Source organism: Coregonus lavaretus (assembly GCF_964263955.1).
Source record: "Coregonus lavaretus genome assembly, chromosome: 31".
NCBI lineage: Eukaryota > Metazoa > Chordata > Actinopteri > Salmoniformes > Salmonidae > Coregonus > Coregonus lavaretus.
The window spans coordinates 23,791,871-23,816,865 of record NC_140018.1 but is presented as its reverse complement, the minus strand read 5'-3'; the positions used below and the strand labels follow the sequence as shown (position 1 = coordinate 23,816,865).

Genomic DNA, 24,995 nt, shown 5'->3' with positions numbered 1-24,995 from the left:
TTCTCTGTACTTTGCTCCATTCATCTTTACCTCGATCCTGACTAGACTCCCAGTCCTTGCCGCTGGAAAACATCCCCACAGCATGATGCTGCCACCACAATGGTTCACCGTAGGGATGGTGTCAGGTTCCCTCCAGACGTGACCCTTGGCATTCAGGAAAAATAGTTCAATCTTGGTTTCATCAGACCAGAGAATCTTGTTTCTCATGGTCTGAGAGTCCTTTAGGTAACTTTTGGCAAACTCCAAGTGGGCTGTCATGTGCCTTTTACTGAGGAGTGGCTTCCGTCTGGCCACTCTGCCATAAAGCCTGATTGGTGGAGTGCTGCAGAGATGGTTGTCCTTCTGGAAGGTTCTCCCATCTCCCCAGAGGAACTCTGGAGCTCTGTCAGAGTGACCATCGGGTTCTTTGTCACCTCCCTGACCAAGACCCTTCTCCCCCGATTGCTCAGGTTGGCCGGGCGGCTAGCTCTAGGAAGAGTCTTGTTGGTTCCAAACTTCTTCCATTTAAGAATGACGGAGGCCGCTGTGTTCTTGGGGACCTCCAATGCTGCAGAAATGTTTTGGCATCCTTCCACAGATCTGTGCCTTGACACAATCCTGTCTCTGAGCTATACGGACAATTCCTTCGACCTCATGGCTTGGTTTTTGCACTGACATGCACTGTCAACTGTGGGACCTTATACAGTTGAAGTCGGAGGTTTACATACACTTAGGTTGGAGTCATTAAAACTGGTTTTTCAACCACTCCACACATTTCTTGTTAATAAACTATAATTTTGGCAAGTCGATTAGTACATATACTTTGTGCATGACACAAGTCATTTTTCCAACAATTGTTTACAGACAGATTATTTGACTTAAAATTCACTGTATCACAATTCCAGTGGGTCAGAAGTTTACATACACTAAGTTGACTGTGCCTTTAAACAGCTTGGAAATTTTCAAAAAATGATGTCATGGCTTTAGAAGCTTCTGATAGGCTAATTGACATAATTTGAGTCAATTGGAGGTGTACCTGTGGATGTATTTCAAGGACTACCTTCAAACTCAGTGCCTCTTTGCTTGACATCATGGGAAAATCAAAAGAAATCAGCCAAGACCTCAGAAATTTTTTTGTAGACCTCCACAAGTCTGGTTCATCCTTGGGAGCAATTTCCAAAAGCCTGAAGGTACCACGTTCATCTGTACAAACAATAGTACACAAGTATAAACACCATGGGACCACGCAGCCGTCATACCGCTCAGGAAGGAGACACGTTCTGTCTCCTAGAGATGAACGTACTTTGGTGCGAAAAGTGCAAATCAATCCCAGAACAACAGCAAAGGACCTTGTGAAGATGCTGGAGGAAACAGGTACAAAAGTATCTATATCCACAGTAAAACGAGTCCTATATCGACACAACCTGAAAGGCCGCTCAGCAAGGAAGAAGCCACTGCTCCAAAACCGCCATAAAAAATCCAGACTACGGTTTGCAACTGCACATGGAGACAAAGATTGTACTTTTTGGAGAAATGTCCTCTGGTCTGATGAAACAAAAATAGAAGTGTTTGGCCATAACGACCATCATTATGTTTGGAGGAAAAAGGGGGTTGCTTGCAAGCCGAAGAACACCATCACAACCGTGAAGCACGGGGGTGGCAGCATCATGCTGTGGGGGTGCTTTGCTGCAGGAGGTACTGGTGCACTTCACAAAATAGATGGTATCACGAGGAAGGAAAATTATGTGTATATATTGAAGCAACATCTCAAGACATCAGTCAGGAAGTTAAAGCTTGGTCGCAAATGGGTCTTCCAAATGGACAATAACCCCAAGCATAATTCCAAAGTTGTGGCAAAATGGCTTAAGGACAACAAAGTCAAGGTATTGGAGTGGCCATCACAAAGCCCTGACCTCAATCCTATAGAAAATGTGTGGGCAGAACTGAAAAGGCGTGTGCGAGCAAGGAGGCCTACAAACCTGACTCAGTTACACCGGCTCTGACAGGAGGAAATGGCCAGAATTCACCCAACTTATTGTGGGAAGCTTGTGGAAGGCTACCCGAAACGTTTGACCCAAGTTAAACAATTTAAAGGCAATGCTACCAAATACTAATTGACTGTATGTAAACTTCTGACCCACTGGGAATGTGATGAAAGAAAGAAAAGCTGAAATAAATCATTCTCTCTACTATTATTCTGACATTTCACATTCTTAAAATAAAGTGCTGATCATAACTGACCTAAGACAGGGAATTATTACTAGGATTAAATGTCAGGAATTGTGAAAAACTGAGTTTAAATGTATCTGGCTAAGGTGTATGTAAACTTCCGACTTCAACTGTATAGATGTGTGTGTTACTTTCCAAATCATGTCCAATCAATTGGATTTACCACTACCCTGGCGTTATAAGCGCCGTGCTCTACCAGCTGAGCTACAGAGGACCACCATATATACAGTATCTCACAAAAGTGAGTACACCCCTCACATTTTTGTAAATATTTGAGTATATCTTTTCATGTGACAACACTGAAGAAATGACACTTTGCTACAATGTAAAGTAGTGAGTGTACATTTGCTGTCCCCTCAAAATAACAACACACAGCCATTAATGTCTAAACCGCTGGCAACAAAAGTGAGTACACCCCTAAGTGAAAATGTCCAAATTGGGCCCAAAGTGTCAATATTTTGTGTGGCCACCATCATTTTCCAGCACTGCCTTAACCCTCTTGGACATGGAGCTTCACAAGTTGCCACTGGAGTCATCTTCCACTCCTCCATGACGACATCACGGAGATGGTGGATGTTAGAGACCTTGCACTCCTCCACCTTCTGTTTGAGGATGCCCCACAGATGCTCAATAGGGTTTAGGTCTGGAGACATGCTTGGCCAGTCCATCACCTTTACCCTCAGCTTCTTTAGCAAGGCAGTGGTCGTCTTAGAGGTGTGTTTGGGGTCGTTATCATGATGAAATACTGCCCTGCGGCCCAGTCTCCGAAGGGAGGGGATCATGCTCTGCTTCAGTTTGTCACAGTACATGTTGGCATTCATGGTTCCCTCAATGAACTGTAGCTCCCCAGTGCCGGCAGCACTCATGCAGCCCCAGACCATGACACTCCCACCACCATGCTTGACTGTAGGCAAGACACACTTGTCTTTGTACTCCTCACCTGGTTGCCGCCACACACACTTGACACCATCTGAACCAAATACGTTTATCTTGGTCTCATCAGACCACAGGACATGGTTCCATTAATCCATGTCGTTAGTCTGCTTGTCTTCAGCAAACTGTTTGCGGGCTTTCTTGTGCATCATCTTTAGAAGAGGCTTCCTTCTGGGACGACAGCCATGCAGACCAATTTGATACAGTGTGCGGCGTATGGTCTGAGCACTGACAGGCTGACCCCCCACCCCTTCAACCTCTGCAGCAATGCTGGCAGCACTCATACGTCTATTTCCCAAAGACAACCTCTGGTTATGACGCTGAGCACGTGCACTCAACTTCTTTGGTCGACCATGGTGAGGCCTGTTCTGAGTGGAACCTGTCCTGTTAAACCGCTGTATGGTCTTGGCCACCGTGCTGCAGCTCAGTTTCAGGGTCTTGGCAATCTTCTTATAGCCCAGGCCATCTTTATGTAGAGCAACAATTCTTTTTTTCAGATCCTCAGAGTTCTTTGCAGTGACCAGTATGAGGGAGTGTGAGAGCGATGACACCAAATTGAACACACCTGCTCACCATTCACACCTGAGACCTTGTAACACTAACGAGTCATATGACACCTGGGAGGGAAAATGGCTAATTGGGCCCAATTTGGACATTTTCACTTAGGGGTGTACTCACTTTTGTTGCCAGCGGTTTAGACATTAATGGCTGTGTGTTGAGTTATTTTGAGGGGACAGCACATTTACACTCTTATACAAGCTGTACACTCACTACTTTACATTGTAGCAAAGTGTCATTTCTTCAGTGTTGTCACATGAAAATATATACTTAAATATTTACAAAAATGTGAGGGGTGTACTCACTTTTGTGAGATACTGTATATTGGTAAGAAATAGCAGATTTGCATCTCAAAAATATTTGCTTGTTTGGTTTCTTCAGGCATGGGAGGCGGGAAGATGGAATGGTAAGAAATCAGAGTGAGGGTGTGTGGGGGAAAACTGAGACTAGGTTTCCAACCAATATAGTTTTTTTTTTTTTTTGGGCTGGACGCCCAGGTGAGGACAGAGCAGGTCATAAATCAGTGTGTAAGGAGACGCAGTGCTCCACAGTGCTCTAACAAAGGCCTGGTTGTGACAAGGGGGTATGATGCAGGGCCATGCAGATCCCACCTCAGTGGGTGATGGATTCCCTCTCTGCTGCAGCCCCTGTATACCCCTCCCAGTCCCAGCATCATCTAGCTACATCAGCCCAGTCACTGAGGGGACCACCACACACACACACCACACTGCACGGTTAGCCCAGGCTAAATTACACCATCCTTTCCAATTACGGAGATGGAATACCTGATGCGCACACCATACCAATTACACCATACCATGAAACATCCATGTCTTCTTCACTGGAAAAGATAAACGGTTGAGTTTGATATTATTTAAAAGCTTACAAACAGTGTTGTCAAACTATTTGATTATTATTATTTTTTTTTTATGTTTAAACCTGCTGTTGTTAGGTCATTTATCTAATCTACATTTTACATTTTAGTCATTTAGCAGACGCTCTTATCCAGAGCGACTTACAAATTGGTGCATTCAACTTATGATAGCTAGTGGGACAACCACCCAATATAAATCATATTTTTTTATTTATTTTTATGAGGGGAGGAGGAGGGGGGGTAGAAGGATTACTTTTATACTATTCCAGTTATTCCTTAAAGAGGTAGGGTTTAAAGTGTCTCCGGAAGGTGGTCAGTGACTCCACTGTCCTGGCGTCGTGAGGGAGCTTGTTTCACCATTGGTGCCAGAGCAGCGAATAGTTTTGACTGGGCTCAGCGGGAACTGTGCTTCCGTAGAGGTAGGGGGGCTAGCAGGCCAGAGGTGGTTGAACGTAGTGCCCTCGTTTGGGTGTAGGGTCTGATCAGAGCCTGAAGGTAAGGAGTTGCCGTTCCCCTCACAGCTCCGTAGGCAAGCACCATGGTTTTTTAGTAGATGCGAGCTTCAACTGGAAGCCAGTGGAGTGTGCGGAGGAGCGCGGTGACATGAGAGAACTTTGGAAGGTTGAACACCAGACGGGCTGCAGCGTTCTGGATAAGTTGTAGGGGTTTAATGGCACAGGCAGGGAGCCCAGCCAACAGCGAGTTGCAGTAATCTAGACGGGAGATGACAAGTGCCTGGATTAGGACCTGTGCCGCTTTCTGTGTAAGGTAGGGTCGTACTCTGCCAATGTTGTAGAGCATGAACCTGCAGGATCGGGTCACTGCTTTGATGTTAGCGGAGAACGACAGGGTGTTGTCCAGGATCACGCCAAGGTTCTTTGCACTCTGGGAGGAGGACACAATGGAGTTGTCAACCGTGATGGCGAGATCATGGAGCGGGCAGTCCTTCCCGGGAGGAAGAGCAGCTCCATCTTGCCGAGGTTCAGCTTGAGGTGGTGATCCGACATCCACACTGATATGTCCGCCAGACATGCAGAGATGCGATTCGCCACCTGGTTATCAGAAGGGGGAAAGGAGAAAATGAATTGTGTGTCGTCTGCGTAGCAATGATAGGAGAGACTATGTGAGGATATGACAGAGCCAAGTGACTTGGTGTACAGAGAGAATAGGATAGGGCCTAGAACTGAGCCCTGGGGGACACCAGTGGTGAGAGCACGTTGTGCGGAGACAGATTCTCGCCACGCCACCTGGTAGGAGCGACCTGTCAGGTAGGACGCAATCCAAGAGTGAGCAGTGCCGGAGATGCCCAACTCGGAGGGGGTGGAGAGGAGGATCTGATGGTTCACAGTATCAAAGGCAGCAGATAGGTCTAGAAGGATAAGAGCAGAGGAGAGAGAGTTAGCTTTAGCAGTGCGGAGAACCTCCGTGACACAGAGAAGTGCAGTCTCAGTTGAATGACCAGTCTTGAAACCTGACTGGTTTGGATGAAGAAGGTCATTCTGAGAGAGATATCAGGAGAGTTGGCTAGAGACGGCACGCTCAAGAGTTTTGGAGAGAAAATAAAGAAGGGATACTGGTCTGTAGTTTTTGACATCGGAGGGATCGAGTAGGTTTTTTGAGGAGGGGTGCAACTCTCGCTCTCTTGAAGACTCGCTCTCTAACAACTCTAACATACGTAGGCCTACCTTAGCTGTCACAACAAACTTTCAATGGTTTATTCTCCAACTTTCTGTTTCTGTATTAAGGAAACCACCATGTCCTCCCCAAGATGAATAACCAAATGTGTCGCAAAGCTGCATAGCAGGTTTGACTAGACGTTAGGGCTAGTTTACACAGGCATATTTACATTATAAACAAAGTTGCCCCAGGTTACGATACTCATTCATGACATTTCCCCTTAGTTTTCTAAAATAGGCCTCAGTGAAGTGGTGACAACGTCCTCCCTCAGAACAATGAGCGATGTCACTGTGTGTATGGGTTTGGTATTCTGAGCACACCTTTGTTTTGTGTGATATCAGCGAGATATTACAGCGTGACTTTGACGCCTTTTACGTGAAGTTTGTTTTTGTCCAAACAATGTATCATTGTCTGACAACGCCTCAAAGGCTCTCAGCCCCATGAGATTCAATTTGCCACCATTTGTGCCACTCCCTGCTAACGATGTGAGAACTCTATTAGCAAGTGTCATCAGTCAATTAAATGCTCAAGAGTCTCTGCTCCAGAGAGGAGCTCCATTCTAAAGTATGAGATATGAAGAGAGAGAGCAGGTGATAAATGAAGGCTCTGAGACACGAGCTGCCGTCCCATGAATGCTGTTCACACATCCATCACCAGGCTCTTATGTACTGGGGAAATGTATTTAGCTTGTTCATGGGCCGGCCATTGTACTTAAAGGGATACTTCAGGATTTTGGCAATGGTGCCCTTTATCTGCTTCCCCAGAGTCAGATGAACTCGTGGATACCATTTGTGTCTGTGTCCAGTATGAAGGAAGTTAGAGGTCGTTTTGTGAGCCAATGCTAACTAGCGTTAGCGCAATGAGTGGAAGTCTATGGGTACTGCTAGCATGCTAGTAGTTACTTCCAGTCATTGCGCTGACACAAAAATGGTGCCCATGAGTTCATCTTACTCTGGGGAAGTAGATAAAGGGCATCATTGCCAAAATCCCGAAGTATCCCTTTAATTGATTTCCCCAGAAAAATGTAAAATGATGTCCTCCTTAAGTCATTTCTGGATTTCTAAATGGAAACTTGGGAAAGTGTTCTTCCATCAAACGTTTAAAAATTACCAACTGGGATCCAGGTCATCCTTATTTTTAAACAGCCTTCACATGTTTTTCATTTACTCAAATCTGTCATCTTACATTCACAATTGACCAAGATCTCAAGAGCCCTTTATTATAAGATTAAAGGCTGGTTCATAACATGTCATAGAAATTCATTTTAATTGGAAGCTTAGAGTGAGAAGACTGCGTTTGACAGATCAGACAAATCTGGCTTTGATATTCTGTATTCTGCTTCTTACTATTCAAGTCACTTGATGGCTTGCTGTGTATTTTAGGTACATGCACACACAATCGCATGCAAACAAAAACGCACGCGCACGTGAACACATTCGCAAAAACACGCACCTTTTCACACAGCATGCTCTGGCTTGTCCCAGTAATGGGATGAGGATGCTCCCCTCTCCACTCCTCCTTTCCACTGTATTTTATAATGGGGGAAGCAGGCACACACTCTAGCCATGGAGCAGGAAGGAAGCCTGCCGGGCTGGCAGACAATGGGTGGCAGGCACGAAATGTCATTCCCTCATCTCTCTCACAGAGTCCAAATGGAGTGAGGGATTAATGGAAAAACAGGAAAGGGAAATGAGGCCAGGTGACAAAAGGATGGCCAGTGGAAACGTGTTTAGTCAAGCCTGCAATGACCTTCTTGCTACTCTTCCTTTTTGTGGCCCACATACACATTAGTTGACAGACACGCAGGCAGGCCTACAGCACCTATTGTTAAGTTTCGGGGGCGTTCAATCTACATTAAAGTTTTTAGCTGTAATCCTACCTTTTTTAAGGAAATAAAAACACCTTCAGTTACCACATTCTCTTTTTTCTTTCATTTGAAGAAAGCTGTATAGGTGTAAGTGAATGGGAAAGTGCTTTAGACGTGTTATTGAGTTTATTTTCGATAACGCTGTGGACTAAAAGCTTTGCTGACTGTTTGTCTCTTTGACTGCCTGCCTGGCTGGTGCGCTTCCTTCATCCTCCCCTCCTTTTGAACGTGTGACGTAAAGGAGGAGAAATATCGGCCCTCCAAGCGAGTGTGGAGAGTTGGCAGGGGCTGGGTTCTCTCCTTAGCGCTTGGTAACCCGAGCAGGGTTTGATAATTAAAGCATAAAAGGACTGGAGCTGTCAGTAATCAATGCAGAAGAAAAGTACTCCTCTTTTTATTGAGACTGATAAATGCTTCCTCTGTCACCATCTGTTGAATAAAAGGTTTACTTCCGAACACATCACACAACATCTGCACTTCCATTAGCTACTCTTGTGTTACTCTAACTGATTCTAACACCTGTTAATGTTCATATTAGACCTAGTTAGTTGGGGAGCTGAGCTCAAACAGTGTGAGGTTGCGTGGGTCTGACTTAACCAAACAGTATGGGCTTAGCAGCTTGTAGCTTAGGTCAGTGCCATCAATCTGAATACAAGGCTTCAACCCTTAATGATTTGGTTGATGTGTGTGAATTGGTTTATGGTTCTAACAAAAGCAGCAACAATAGAACTTGTTTTCATGCAATACGTGATCATCTCATGTTTGGATGGAACAACCATCTCTACCCCACCCCGAACCTTCACTGGAGAATAAATTGCATCCAGGCTACATTTCTTTATAGCTCAGTAATTTCATGAATCTTGTTGCTCTTATCTAAATGACGCGGAAGAGGGTGTTTTTGGCTGCACAGCATCAGACTTATGGCCACGGAACTCTGTCAAGGGGGTATAATGTCAGTTTGTATTTTTGAAAAACTAAATAGCCCCTTTTTCTCCCCAATTTCGTGATATCCATTTGCGATCCAATTACGATCTTGTCTCATCGCTGCAACTCCCCAATGAGCTCGGGAGAGGCGAAGGTCGAGTCATGCGTCCTCCGAAACATGACCCGCCAAACCGCGCACCTTAACACCTGCCCGGTACAACTGCCGACACGAGTCAGCGTGCATGCGCCCGGCCTGCCACAAGGAGTCGCTAGGGCGCGACGGGACAAGGACATCCCGGCCGGCCATGGGCCTCCCCTAAACCGGACGACGCTGGGCCAATTATGCGCCGTCTCATGGGTCTCCCGGTCACGGCCGGCTGCGACGCAGCCTGGGATCGAACCCGGCCCCGGGTCTGTAGTGATGCCTCTAGCACTGCGATGCAGTGCCTTAGACCGCTGCGGCACTCGGAAGGCCCGGTATAATGTAATCTGATAGGTAATGAAGTAAGGTCTGGTGGCCAAGAGCCTTCCGAAAGCATCAGCCCACCGTGAAAAAACTCACACTAATATACTCACTCCTCTGTTCCGACTCTCTCTGCCACATCCTCCTCAACCAGGTAGAAACCTGACGGTATATCCAAAGGTTCTCTGTAATATTTGCATTGGTTCATATGCATGACGTCTCGCACTGAGATAAATGGAGGTTGCCTGAAGCAATATTCCACCGCAGCAGGAGATATGCCCCGCTCTTTGAATAAAACAGCACACTTACTGTTACAACACCCAGCTGCCCTGGAGATTTTAACTTCTGGTCCTAATACTAGAACCCTGACTCTGACTGTGCTGTTCTACCAATACAATACGTTGCTATGAGAGGAAAATATGATATGAGTCCTCAAGGCTTTGTTTTGTTTGCCTTCCCAGGAAGCATAAAGGGAGCCACCATCGTGGATGCCCTGGACACCCTATACGTCATGGAGATGTATGAGGACTTTGAGATGGCCACAGAGTGGGTGGAGAAGAACCTGGACTTCAACGTGGTGAGTAGAACCATATAACATAGAACCCCCTTGTCTGCTAGCTAGTCAGCCACTGACATGCTCAAGGACAGGAGATCTAGAATCTGATTGGTTAGGCAAGCCCCACTGTAATCAGTAGGAAGAGAATACAGAACCACCCAAGGCATTTTAATGCAGGAAAACTGAAATCCGTCTTACCTCATTTCTACCAGCATGTCACCTGTGCAACTAGAGAAAAAAAACTCTAGATCACCTTTACTCCACACAGACACATACAAAGCTCTTCCTCGCCCTCCAATTGGCAAATCTGACCATAACTCTATCCTCCTGATTCCTGCTTACAAGTAAAAACTCAAACAGGAAGTACCAGTGACACACTAAATTCTGAAGTGGTCCGATGTAGCAGATGCTAAGCTACAGGACTGTTTTGCTAGCACAGACTGGATTATGTTCCGGGATTCATCCGATGGCATTGAGGAGTTTACCACATCAGTCACCGGCTTCATTAATAAGTGCATCGACGACGTTGTCCCCACAGTGACCGTATTTGCATATCCCAACCAGAAGCCATGGAATACAGGCAACATCCACACTGAGCTAAAGGCTAGAGCTGCCCCTTTCAAGGAGCGGGACACTAACCCGGGCGCATATAAGAAATCCCGCTACGCCCTCCGACGAACCCTCAAACAGGCAAAGCGTCACTACAGGACTAAGATAGAGTCCTACTACACCGGCTCTGACGCTTGTTGAATGTGGCAGGGCTTGCAAACTATCACCGATTACAAAGGGAAACCCAGCCATGAGCTGCCCAGTGACACGAGCCTACCAGTCAAGCTAAATGCTTTCTATGCTCGCTTTTAGGCAAGCAACGCTGAACCATCTGTGAGAACACCAGCTGTTCCGGACGACTGTGTGATCACGCTCTCCGTAGTCAATATGAGTAAGATCTTTAAACAAGTTAACATTCACAAGGACGCGTACTCGGAGCGTGCGCTGACCATCTGGCAAGTCTATTCACTGACATTTTCAACCTCTCCCTGGCCCAGTCTGCAATGCCTACATGTTTCAAGCAGACCACCATAGTCCCTGTGCCCAAGAACGCCAAGGTAACCTGTCTAAATGACTATTGCCCCGTAGCACTCACAACTGTAGCAATGAACAGCATCATCCCAGACACCCTGGACCCACTCCAATTCGCATATCACCCCAACAGATCCACAGATGACGCAAAATCTCTATTGCACTCCACACTGCCCTTTCTCACTTGGACAAAAGGAACACCTACGTGGGAATGCTGTTCATTGACTACAGCTCAGCTTTCAACACCATAATGCCCTCGACGCTCATCACTAAGCTAAGGACCCTGGGACTGAACACCTCCCCCTGCAACTGGATCCTGGACTTCCTGATAGGCCGCCCCCAGGTGGCGAGGGTAGGCAACAGCATATCCACCACGCTGACCCTCAACACGGGGGCCCCTCATGGGTGCGTGCTTAGTCTCTTCCTGTGCTCCCTGTTCACCCACGACTGCGTGGCTGCGCACGACTCCAACACCATCATTAAGTTTGCCAACGAAAAGACGGTGGTAGGCCTGATCACCGACGAAGATGAGACAGCCTATAGGGAGGAGGTCAGTGACCTATCAGTGTGGTGCCAGGACAACAACCTCTCCCTCAACGTCAGTAAGACAAAGGAGCTGATCGTGGACTACAGAAAACGGATGGCAGAGCACGGCCCCTTCCCATCGACGGGGCTGTAGTGGAGTGGGTCGAGAGCTTCAAGTTCTTCGGTGTCCACATCACTAAGTATCTCATGGTCCAAACACACCAACACAGTCATGAAGAGTCCACGACAACGTCTCTTACCCCTCTGGAGGCTGAAAATATTTGACATGGGCCCTCACATCCTCAAACAGTTTAATTAAATATGTTTCATTGTGAAAACATCAATGTTCCCAAATATATTTCACTTGGTTTACCAAATTAAGCACTGGGTAGCTGCAGGAACATAGTTGAAGAGCCCATGGCATACAGAGTTTTGGCGGAATATCTCCTGTCGCGCAGCAAGAGGCTGCCTGCTTTTCAAACAGTGGTTGAGGCATGAAGTGAAATACAGTTGAAGTCGGAAATGTACATACACTTAGGTTGGAGTCATTAAAACTCATTTTTCAACCACTCCACAAACTATAGTTTTGGCAAGTCGGTTAGGACATCTACTTTGTGCATGACACAAGTAATTTTTTCAACAATTGTTTACAGACAGATTATTTCACTTATAATTCACTGTATCACAATCCAGTGGGTCAGAAGTTTACATACACTAAGTTGACTGTGCCTTTAAACAGCTTGGAAAATTCTAGAAAATTATGTCATGCCTTTAGAAGCTTTGATTGGCTAACTGAGTCAATTGGAGGTGTACCTGTGGATGTATTTCAAGGCCTACCTTCAAACTCAGTGCCTCTTTGCTTGACATCATGGGAAAATCTAAAAAAAATCTGCCAAGACCTCAGAAAATAAATGTAGACCTCCACAAGTCTGGTTCATCCTTGGGATCAATTTCCAAACGCCTGAAGGTACCATGTTCATCTGTACAAACAATAGTATGCAAGTATAAACACCATGGGACCACGCAGCGTCATACCGCTCAGGAAGGAGACGCGTCCTGTCTCCTAGAGATGAACGTACTTTGGTGCGAAAAGTGCAAATCAATCCCAAAACAACAGCAAAGGACCTTGTGAAGATGCTGGAGGAAACCGGTACAAAAGTATCTATATCCACAGTAAAACGAGTCCTATATCGACATAATCTGAAAGGCCGCTCAGCAAGGAAGAAGCCACTGCTCCAAAACCGCCATAAAAAATCCAGACTACGGTTGGCAACTGCACATGGGGACAAAGATTGTACTTTTTGGAGAAATGTCCTCTGGTCTGATGAAACAAAAATAGAACTGTTTGGCCATAATGACCATCGTTATGTTTGGAGGAAAAGGGGAAGGCTTGCAAGCCAGAGAACGCCATCCCAACCGTGAAGCATGGGGGTGGCAGCATCTTGCTGTGGGGGTGCTTTGCTGCAGGAAGGACTGGTGCACCACAAAATAGATGGCATCATGAGGAAGGAAAATGATGTGGATATATTGAAGCAACATCTCAAGACATCAGTCAGGAAGTTAAAGCTTGGTCGCAAATGGGCCTTCCAAATGGACAACGACCACAAGCATACTTCCAAATTTGTGGCAAAATGGCTTAAGGACAACAAAGTCAAGGTATTGGAGTGGCCATCACAAAGCCCTGACCTCAATCCTATAGAAAATGTGTGGGCAGAACTGAAAAAGCATGTGCGAGCAAGGAGGCCTACAAACCTGACTCAGTTACACCAGCTCTGTCAGGAGGAATGGGCCAAAATTCACCCAACTTATTGTGGGAAGCTTGTGGAAGGCTACCCGAAACGTTTGACCCAAGTTAAACAATTTAAAGGCAATGCTACCAAATACTAATTGAGTGTATGTAAACTTCTGACCCACTGGGAATGTGATGAAAGAAATAAAAGCTGAAATAAATCATTATCTGTAGTATTATTCTGACATTTCATATTCTTAAAATAAAGTGGTGATCCTAACTGACATAAGACAGGGAATTTTTACTAGGATTAAATGTCAGGAATTGTGAAAAACTGAGTTTAAATGTATTTGGCTAAGGTGTATGTAAACTTCCGACTTCAACTGTAAGTGTTCTTATAAGCCCAGGCATTTCTATATGCAATCCCATATGAGAGCAGAGTTTTGATGGTTGCCACTAAAAAGAGGAGGATCCGATCTGCTACTATATTGAGGCCTATTTCTCAGCTTTTCCTCTATAAAACCGGAGTAGCCTACCGGCATGATTTAAAGCTGTTGGAAAGCAGCCTCCTTTTACTTTTGGAGTGCATACGGATTACGTATTTTTCCCCATGCCCCTGTTCCTACCTATTTGATAATGGGCCATTCTAAATCGAAACAAATGTTACATATTAGTGAAGGCAAGATTAAATTGAGAATAGTCTGATGGGTGAAAATACACTGCTCAAAAAAACACAATGTAACTCCAAGTCAATCACACTTCTGTGAAATCAAACTGTCCACTTAGGAAGCAACACTGATTGACAATACATTTCACATGCTGTTGTGCAAATGGAATAGACAACAGGTGGGAATTCTAGGCAATTAGCAAGACACCCCCAATAAAGGACTGGTTTTGCAGGTGGTGACCACAGACCACTTCTCAGTTCCTATGCTTCCTGGCTGATGTTTTGGTCACTTTTGAATGCTGGCGGTGCTTTCACTCTAGTGGTAGCATGAGACAGAGTCTACAACCCACACAAATGGCTCAGGTAGTACAGCTCATCCAGGATGGCACATCAATGCGAGCTGTGGCAAGAAGGTTTGCTGTGTCTGTCAGCGTAGTGTCCAGAGCATGGAGGCGCTACCAGGGAACAGGCCAGTACATCAAGAGACGTGGAGGAGGCCGTAGGAGGGAAACAACCCAGCAGCAGGACTGCTTCCTCCGCCTTTGTGCAAGGAGGAGCAGGAGGAGCACTGCCAGAGTCCTGCAAAATGACCTCCAGCAGGCCACAAATGTGCATGTGTCTGCTCAAACGGTCAGAAACAGACTCCATGAGGGTGGTATGAGGGCCGGACGTCCACAGGTGGGGGTTGTGCTTACAGCCCAACACCGTGCAGGACGTTTGGCATTTGCCAGAGAACACCAAGATTGGCAAATTCGCCACTGGCGCCCTGTGCTCTTCACAGATGAAAGCAGGTTCACACTGAGCATGTGACAGACGTGACAGAGTCTGGAGATGCCGTGGAGAACGTTCTGCTGCCTGCAACATCCTCCAGCATGACCGGTTTGGCAGTGGGTCAGTCATGGTGTGGGGTGGCATTTCTTTGGTGGGCCGCACAGCCCTCCATGTGCTCGCCAGAGGTAGCCTGACTGCCATTAGGTACCGAAATGAGATCCTCAGACCCCTTGTGAGACCATATGCTGGTGCGGTTGGCCCTGGGTTCCTCCTAATGCACAAACAATGCTAGACCTCATGTGGCTGGAGTGTGTCAGCAGTTCCTGCAAGAGGAAGGCATTGATGCTATGGACTGGCCCGCCCGCTCCCCAGACCTGAATCCAATTGAGCACATCTGGGACATCATGTCTCGCTCCATCCACCAACGCCTCGTTGCACCACAGACGAGTTGGCGGATGCTTTAGTCCAGGTCTGGGAGGAGATCCCTCAGGAGACCATCCGCCACCTCATCAGGAGCATGCCCAGGCATTGTAGGGAGGTCATACAGGCACGTGGAGGCCACACACACTACTGAGCCTCATTTTGACTTGTTTTAAGGACATTACATCAAAGTTGGATCAGCCTGTAGTGTGGTTTTCCACTTTAATTTTGAGGGTGACTCCAAATCCAGACCTCCATGGGTTGATACATTTGATTTCCAGTGATAATTTTTGTGTGATTTTGTTGTCAGCACATTCAACTATGTAAAGAAAAAAGTATTTAATAAGATTATTTCATTCATTCAGATCTAGGATGTGTTATTTTAGTGTTCCCTTTATTTTTTTGGAGCAGTGTATGATCACTTGATGAGAGAAAAGATGTGCAGGCTGAGGCAAGGAACAGATCGCTTTTTTAGCGAACTTTTTCAAATAGTCAATAGCCTATAGTCGCATCATGCAGCCCATATACACTGAGTGTACAAAACATTATGCTCTTTCCATGACAGACTGACCAGGTGAATCCAGGTGAAAGCTATGATCCCTTATTGATGTCACTTGTTAAATCCACTTGAATCAATGTAGATGAAGGCAGGTTAAAGAAGGATTTTTAAGTATTGAGACATGGATTGTGTATGTGTGCCATTCAGAGGGTGACTGGCCTTTGAACCTGGGTATGGTAGTAGGTGCCAGGCGCACCGGTTTGTGTCAAGAACTGCAACGCTGCTGGGTTTTTTATGCTCAACAGTTTCTTGTGTGTATCAAAGTACATCCAGCCAACTTGACACAACTGTGGGAAACATTGGAGTCAACATGGGCCAGCATACCTGTGGAACGCTTTCGACACCTTGAGTCCATGCCCCGACAACTCAATATTAGGAAGGTGTTCTTAATGTTTTGTACACTCAGTGTATGTTTTGATTTCTAAGACAGTCTAAGGTTTGTATCATTCACAACTAAATGTGCCAAATAACTCTTAAATCTAGCGTATAGGACCTGTTTCAAATGATAACTTTTACGCTCAACATATTTATTATACTTTTTTTTATGTAGATGTTCCAAAGGTGTGTGTCAGCGGCTTATATGTGTGGAGGCCTGGAGATGCTAAACATATTTATGTTAATTAACGGTAAATTACTGTGAGACTGGCAGTCATTTGCATGACAATAATCGGCAGACAAAATTTCATGACCACCACAGCCCTACCTACCCACACACTTGCACATACTTACACCCCAACATACACATATAGACACACACACACACAAACACTACATACGCCCACACACACAATCACACGCACACACATGCATACTGACGCCATACACACACTTTCACACTCACCACATACGCTGCTTATCTATCCTGTTGCCTAGTCACTTTACCCCTACCTATATATACAGTACATAGCAACCTCAATTACCTCGTACCCCTGCACATCGTCTCTGTATAAAAAACATAAATACCTTAATTACATAAGTATTCAGACCCTTTGAATTGAGACTCGAAATTGAGCTCAGGTGCATCCTGTTTCCATTGATCATCCTTGAGATGTTTCTACAACTTGATTGGAGTCCGCCTGTGGTCAATTAAATTGATTGGACTTGATTTGGAAAGGCACACACCTGTCTGTATAAGGTCCCACAGTTGACAGTGCATGTCAGAGAAATAACCAAGCCATGAGGTCGAAGGAATTGTCCGTAGAGCTCCGAGACAGGATTGTGTCGAGGCACAGATCTGGGGAAGGGTACCAAAAAGTGTCTGCAGCATTGAAGGTCCCCAAGAACACAGTGGAAGAAGTTTAGAAAAACCAAGACTCTTCCTAGAGCTGGCCGCCCGGCCAAACGGAGCAATTGGGAGAGAAGGGCCTTGGTCAGGGAGGTGACAAAGAACCAGATGGTCACTCTGACAGAGCTCTAAAGTTCCTCTGTGGAGATGGGAGAACCTTCCAGAAGGACAACCATCTCTGCAGCACTCCACCAATCAGGCCTTTATGGTAGAGTGGCTAGACGGAAGCCACTCCTCAATAAAAGGCACATGACAGCCCGCTTGGAGTTTGCCAAAAGGCACCTAAAGACTCTTAGACCATGAGAAACAAGATTCTCTGGTCTGATGAAACCAAGATTGAACTCTTTGGCCTGAATGCCAAGCGTCACGTCTGGAGGAAACCTGGCACTATCCCTACGGTGAAGCATGGTGGTGGCAGCATCATGCTGTGGGGATGTTTTTCAGCGGCAGGGACTGGGAGACTAGTCAGGATCGAGGCAAAGATGAACGGAGCAAAGTACAGAGAGATCCTTGATGAAAACCTGCTCCAGAGCGCTCAGGACCTCAGACTGGGGCGAAGGTTCACCTTCCAACAGGACAACGACCCTAAGCACACAGCCAAAATGCAGGAGTTGCTTCGGGACACGTCTCTGAATGTCCTTGAGTGGCCCAGCCAGAGCCCGGACTTGAACCCGATCGAACATCTCTGGAGAGACCTAAAATTGTTGTGCAGCAACGCTCCCCATCCAATCTGACAGAGCTTGAGAGGATCTGCAGAGAAGAATGGAAGAAACTCCACAAATACAGGTGTGCCAAGCTTATAGCGTCATACCCAAGAAATCTCAAGGCTGAAATCGTTGCCAAAGGTGCTTCAACAAAGTACTGAGTAAAGGGTCTGCATACTTATGTAAAAGTGATATTTCAGTTTTTTTGAACTACTGAACCATTCCATATCTCTATAATGCAGTTTATATGATCAATTGAATGCCAGAGGTGAGGAAGGTTATAGCTAAAGGAAATGTGATGACTCATCAAATTAAATCAATGTGGTTGTCTTAACCTTTCCACTTTCACCGTTATTAGCCGTAGTTGCTGTGTGAATTAATGTTCAATACTAGCATGGATTAAGGAGGGGTGGTGAAGGAGCTGAAGAATTTAGCTGAGGTAGTTGGTGTGGAAATGGTGAAAAAAACACCTTCAGTCCTTTTACTTTGTTTCCTCTGCCTTCTTAGATCCTGCCCATGTTGTGGAACCAGATTCATTATTTATTCCCCTGGGAGAACCAACTCGTTAAGAAGCACTAAATTCTTGTCCACCCTTGTTTTTTTCAAAATGCAGGAGAGAGCGAAATAAACTTCAGTGATCAGAAGCTTGAAGAGTATTAACAAACTTTTAATTGAAAGGCTTTGACTTCGCTGCCCTCGAGCAATTCTAACAATAAAGGAGCCCACAAAAGCCCTGGTGAATTGGGCATTAATATTCACTTTGTCTCCTGAATACAGAATCATTTATTTCAAAGATAAATACAACCCCCTCCTCCATCTCCTTCTCTTGCAACATTGTCTTAACATGTATGGAGTGGTCCCTGGTTTTCCATTTGGCCCCAACCTCTGTCATGTTCCTCCATCCCTCCTCACTGTGTTAATAGTGAGGAGCCACGACTGGAATACTGAGAGACAGGAGCGTACCACTGCATCTCCTGATGCCTCTGTTCAATACAGATCCACTGGAACAGGGGAGACATCTCTGAGTCTGTTTAATGTTCAGGTTTCAAGACAAGGCAGTGGGGATGCCGGAATTACGCTTGTCTTAAACATCTAGCCAATTGACAGTGGCAAGCAAAGCATTTGTAATTAAATTGTCGAGCACTCCCAGTCTTTGATTCATGTCATGCCCTGGGAGATTCATTTCATGCTCACTCTGACAAATGAGCATGACAGATAGACAGACACACAGGGTCAGAACAAAAACGGGTCTGGTCAAAGCCAACACTCTAACCAGCGTAGACTATAATGGCCAGGGACGATTTCTCTTTTGTTTTCCCCGCAGTCCTGCTGGGAAGAGGTGTAGAGAGAGGAAGAGAGAGAGAAAGCGAGCAAACGCCCGGTGCCCATCTTTATTTGCCTCTGCCTTGTGCCCGGGTGCAATCTTTCATCTGGTGAGCTGTGTGTTGTGGGCTGCTGTGAAAGGCATGGCCAGTACATGAACAAAGACAAGGGTTGTATGTATTATAGAAGGGCCCCGGCTCCACTGTCAGCCCGCAGGCAGGAGCTGTGTAATGGACTGCACAGCCTTGCTGGACATCAGCCTGCAAAATAAACTTTCAGAGGCTGGAACAAAGAGATATTTTCTAGCCAGAGGTTTGAGGGAAGCACACACACCTACACACACTAAAGCACGCCATCAGAGGATGAATTACTAAGGGTCCTCTGACAGCTGATCCACAGACGTGGCAGCATGTTATTGTGTAGCAGTGTAGGCCAGGCTTAGTAAGTGCATTCGTGCGTCATCTCCAGTAGTCAGTTGTCACTGCTGCTCTTTGTGTCCACGCAAGGGTATCCTTGAGATGATTTTACTGTCAGAGAGTATTATTGTTGTTGTCATTCACTAACATTGCTCTCAACGTTGTGATGGGATGGAGCTCAGCTCACTGTAGCCTCAGCTCTAGAACCTCTACACAAGGTTCTACAATTCAATTTTTCCATTAGACTTCTCAATCCCATCTCAAAGTTATTTTCCCTATAGTCTGATTATTCCGTGGAATTGGAGCTCATTCATTCAGCATATTAATAGCAACTCACATGCCCCGCCCACCTGAGGATCTGTCTTTTTCAACCATTGAGGGGTGCAAAAGCCACTTGTCACTTAAATCTCGCTTGATTGGTTGCTTTCATTTTACTCCTGCGACTCTTTTATAATCTTGTTTGTGCCTGTAGTTTTTCCCCGCTAACGTTACCACCGCGGAATTGTTTGTAATGACCTGTCAAACACACCCCGGTAATGGCTGAAATGGTCTCAATGGAATACATTGTCTTGACGTTATTTAATTAGGGGAACCCATCGAGACCAGGGTCTCATTTACAATGGTGCCCTGAGGACAACAATACAACAAATTCAAAATGATCTCATTCAACTCATTCAACATTAAAGTCCTAAACTGCCATAGAGGCACCAGAGAGTTAAGATGTAGGGAGTTTTGTAGGCTATTCCAAAAATGGGTGGGCACTAAAAATGAAGGCACATTTACCTAGATCAGTACGTACTAGTGGAACTTCGAAAGTTAACCGTCCCTGTGAACGGGTTTGGTGTCTCATATTTTTCTATTTTAACAGTGAAGTGAGGTAGGTCGGAAGCTTGTGTAGCAAAGCTTTGTAAACAAAAAGGGAGTAATGAAGTGATCTACGGGACTTTAATCAGGACCAGCCAACCTTTTGATACAGGATGCAGTGATGCATATTAAAACTGTCTCCTGTGATAAAGCAAAGGGCACTATGGTAGATTGCATCAAAAGGTTTAGGAGTAGTGGCTGCTGCATTCTGATAAATGGTGTCACCATAGTCAAGAACTGGCAGGAAAGTTGACTGTACAATCTGCTTCCTGCTGTTTAGGGAAAGGCATGATCTAGTTCCATAAAAGAAGCCAACTTTAAATCTCAGCTTCTTAACTAGCTCATCCGTATGTTTTTTTAAGTCACATTTTTGTCAATCCAAAAGCCCATATATTTATAGGCAGGAACCTGCACGATTAAAGAACTATCCAATGCATAAATGTGTATAACCATCTGAAATACTTCTACGAGTATTAGAAAAAAGCATAATTTAGTTTGACCAATTTTAAATAATCATGGACTTTCTGCAAGGCAACAAAATCAGATAGCAGCTCCAATATAGCCTGGTCAGTCGTAGGGGCAATGGCGTACAGATGTGTCATCTGCATACAGATGAATGTTATAGGTTTTTGCAGATAGACCAATATTATTTATATAAATAGTAAAGAGGAAAGGTCCCAAAATCGACCCATGTGGGAGACCTTTAGTAAGATCGAGGTGACTTAACACCATCAGAAAGCACACATTGTGTCCTGTCTGACAGACAGTTCCTAAACCAGTTGCAAGACGCCTTGTCAAGGCCCATTTCAGACAATCTTTGAATGAGTAGTGAGTGGTTGGCAGTATCAAAGGCCTTAGATAGGTCTATAAATATGGCAGCACAGTGATTCCTATGATCTAAGCAATTTAATGTATAATTTAAGACAAGCATAGCTGCTGAAACGGTGTTATGTCCAGGTCTAAAACCAAACAGGTACACATTATAATTAGAAGTTTAAAAAGTTATTAGCTGAGAGTTTGCCAGTGATTCTAATATTTTTAAAAGGATCTCCACCTTTGTAAAGGGGGAGGACATGTGCCATTTTCCAGATCTTAGGGATAGTACCAGAAGCAATTGTTAAATAAAAAATGCGGGTCAAAGGTTCTACAATGAGGGGGGCAGATCAAGCGAATCAGCTCCTGTGGATTTTTTTACATACATTTTTTGCAAGGCACTTAATATATCATTGACATAAAATGGTTCAAATTATTTACAAAAAGTGAGTGAGTACCTGAAAGTGCATAATTCCCTTCTATCTGCTTTAAAGGTGAATGAAGCACTCTCTAGTGGAACTTGAGGTATTTTCAGAAACCATTCTTAAAAATAGATGGCCAGCTGTGGCAAAATGGTTATTAAAACAAATGTTAAAAAAAATGTAAACAAAATGTAAATGTAATTTGTGTCTGTTATGGGACCTGAGGATGTCATAACCTGCTGCGGCAATGACGGGGTGGATTTTTTTGATTTTGATCAGTGTTCATTTATTGTGGAATTTAAAGAAAAGTAATAATTTAATACAGTTGAAATGTTTAAAAATTAGTTGCGCTGAAATGAAAGCAACTTCCAAAAATGAACACTCGGATTATAGTGATATTATCGCTGATCTCGCAAACAATGTAAAGTATATTTAGATATGCAAGAGAACGTGACAACAACAGTAATTAAATATAGCAATGCTGGGGTTCAAAATCAAACTGATCATGCAATATAATATGCTTTTGATGTATTTTAGGCCATTTTCAATGATGCTTACTACATGAAACGTCTTTTTCTCTGGAACCGCTGGACTGATCGGCAAATTTGGTATATAGCATCTATGGACTTTGTGTGGGTCGGTCAGTATTTTTCCTATGAGCAATGAGCTTGCATCAATGGTTTTTCCTTTCCAACAGCGCCACAATGTGGCCAAACTCAACCATACTTTACAGGTTAGCTAGACTCGTATCCTTGAGCATGTGTGCCAAATTCCATCACTCTGAGTCAAACAGATAGTCTCCCGAGTGGCGCAGTGGTCTAAGGCACTGCATCGCAGTGCTAGCTGTGCCACTAGAGATCCTGGTTCGAATCCAGGCTCTGACGTAGCCGGCCGCGACCCGGAGACCCATGGGGCGGCGCACAATTGGCCCAGCGTCGTCCAGGGTAGGGGAGGGAATGGCCGGCAAGGATGTAGCTCAGTTGGTAGAGCATGGCGTTTGCAACGCCAGGGTTGTGGGTTCGATTCCCAAGGGGGGCCAGTATGAAAAATAAACTAACTGTAAGTCGCTCTGGATAAGAGCGTCTGCTAAATGACTAAAATAAAAAATATAAAAAATATATATATATATATATATAAACATGTGCCCGTTATAGCACCACCGCGTGGTCGATAAGATAGTGCTTGCATATGTTCAGCCTTGACAGTGTTTGCAACATGTGTACCAAGTTGTGTTACAATACAACTATCCGTGACTGATTTATGTGCCAGACCACGCCCACATGACTATTGGTTAATAGCACCCATGTTGTTTTAGGGAGTAGTCTCGAAAATATTGTCCATAGATGCCACATAGCAAGTTTCGTGCAGATCGGTCATTCGGTGCCAGAAGAGTAGTGTTTTTAAAGTGTTTTTCACAAAATTCAAAATACCGGAAATTCCATCATGGCGGACCTTGTGTGTCCTTGAGGCAAATTTGTTCCTTGTGAGGAGAGGGACTTATGTACTGAATTTCATGACTCTAGGTCACGGCATGCTGGGCGTGAGCTTTCAAAGTTAGGATTTTCATGGGTCTTTACCATCATGCAAATGTGCATCCTACTAGGGCTTATTATCTCACAGGAATTAGCATTTATTTCACCAAATTTGCAGAACCAGTATTATATTATAATAATTATAACAATAATGAACCAGAACACATACAATAGGGTTTCACCAGCTTCGCTGCTGAACCCCTAATGAGGCAGTATAGACAGCGTAGCGTAGGTGAGTGCAGGCATGGTAGACAAATCAATTGTTTGGTAGTTGCAGCCCTCTTCCACCCCTTTATGTTAACTGATTAATATATGCAAATACACCTTATTTATGCAGATTATGTGCATATAATATTTGTTATTTGAACACAAAATATTCATAAAATACCTGATACAATAAGAAAATGTACACTGAGTGTAAAAAACATTATAAACACCTGTTCTTTCCATGACATAGACTGGTGAACGCTATGATCCCTTATTGATGTCACTTGTTAAATCCACTTCAATCAGTGTTAAAGAAGGACTTTTATGCCTTGAGACATGGATTTTGTATGTCTGCCATTCAGAGGGTGAATGGCAAGACAAAATATTTAAGTGCCTTTAAACGGGGTATGGCCAGGTGCACCGGTTTGTGTCAAGAGCTGCAACACCTTGTAGAGTCCATGCCCCGACAAATTGAGGCTGGTGTTCTTAAGGTGTTCTTAATGTTTTGTGCACTCAGTGTATATATGAGTGCATTCTAAGTAAAACAATTTGAAATCTGACAATAAATGGAATTCTTGAATTTCCACAAATCCCTGAACTCCATTCCTGATTTGTCCATGCCAATAAAATGTTTATTGTGCTATAATTCAGTCAATATCTGATGGATTATAAAAATTGTAAACGTTTGGAGTATCTTCATCCATTGTCCAACTGTTGCATTTATTAGAATTGTTTTTAAAACCTTTTGACAATTTTGATGACTGTTGCTACTCTTAACAGTGAAGTGTTAATGAACCACTGTTTAGTACAGCTATGTTTTGCCCCTGTGTTTTGGAAAGTCTTTCATGAAGACTTGAAGACGCATGCCAATATTGGACTATAAATGTGTGCCTTTCTGTATTATATTTATGGCAAAATGTTTCATCTATTCTACTGAGCCATTTACATTGCATTTGGAAAGTATTCAGACCCCTTGACTTTTTCCAAATTTTGTTAGGTTACAGCCTTATTCTGAAATTGATTAAATTATTTTTTTCCCTCATCAATCTACACACAATACCCCAAAATGACAAAGCAAAAACAGTTCTTTAGAAATGTTTGCAAACTTAAAAAATTTAAAGTACCAGTCAAAAGTTTGGACACACCTACTCATTCAAGGGTTTTTCTTTATTTTTTACTATTTCCTTCATTGTAGAATAATAGTGAAGACATCAACACTATGAAATAACACATATGGAATCATGTAGTAACCAAAAAAAGTGTTAAACAAATCCAAATATATTTTATATTTGAGATTCTTCAAATAGCCACCATTTGCCTTGATGACAGCTTTGCACACTCTTGGCATTCTCTCAACCAGCTTCATGAGGTAGTCACGTGGAATGCTTTTCCAACAGTCTTGAAGGAGTTCCCATATATGCTGAGCACTTGTTGGCTGCTTTTCCTTCACTCTGCAGTTCAATTAATCATAAACCATCTCAATTGGGTTGAGGTCGGGGGATAGTGGAGGCCAGGTCATCTGATGCAGCACTCCATCACTCTCATTCTTGGTCAAATAGCCCTTATACAGCCTGGAGGTATGTTTTGGGTCATTGTCCTGTTGAAAAACAAATGATAG

General features: G+C 44.4%; 1 protein-coding gene across 1 annotated transcript in view; it reads left to right on the top strand.

Moving 5' to 3' along the window:
* The window catches only part of LOC311107003 (mannosyl-oligosaccharide 1,2-alpha-mannosidase IA-like), a 189,230-nt gene that overhangs the window by 68,555 nt on the left and 95,680 nt on the right, over window positions 1-24,995 (top strand). Inside the window, exon 3 of the mRNA XM_084149450.1 lies at window positions 9,966-10,081. Coding sequence (XP_084005576.1) covers window positions 9,966-10,081 — 116 coding nt within the window. The remainder of the gene's footprint in view (window positions 1-9,965; window positions 10,082-24,995) is intronic.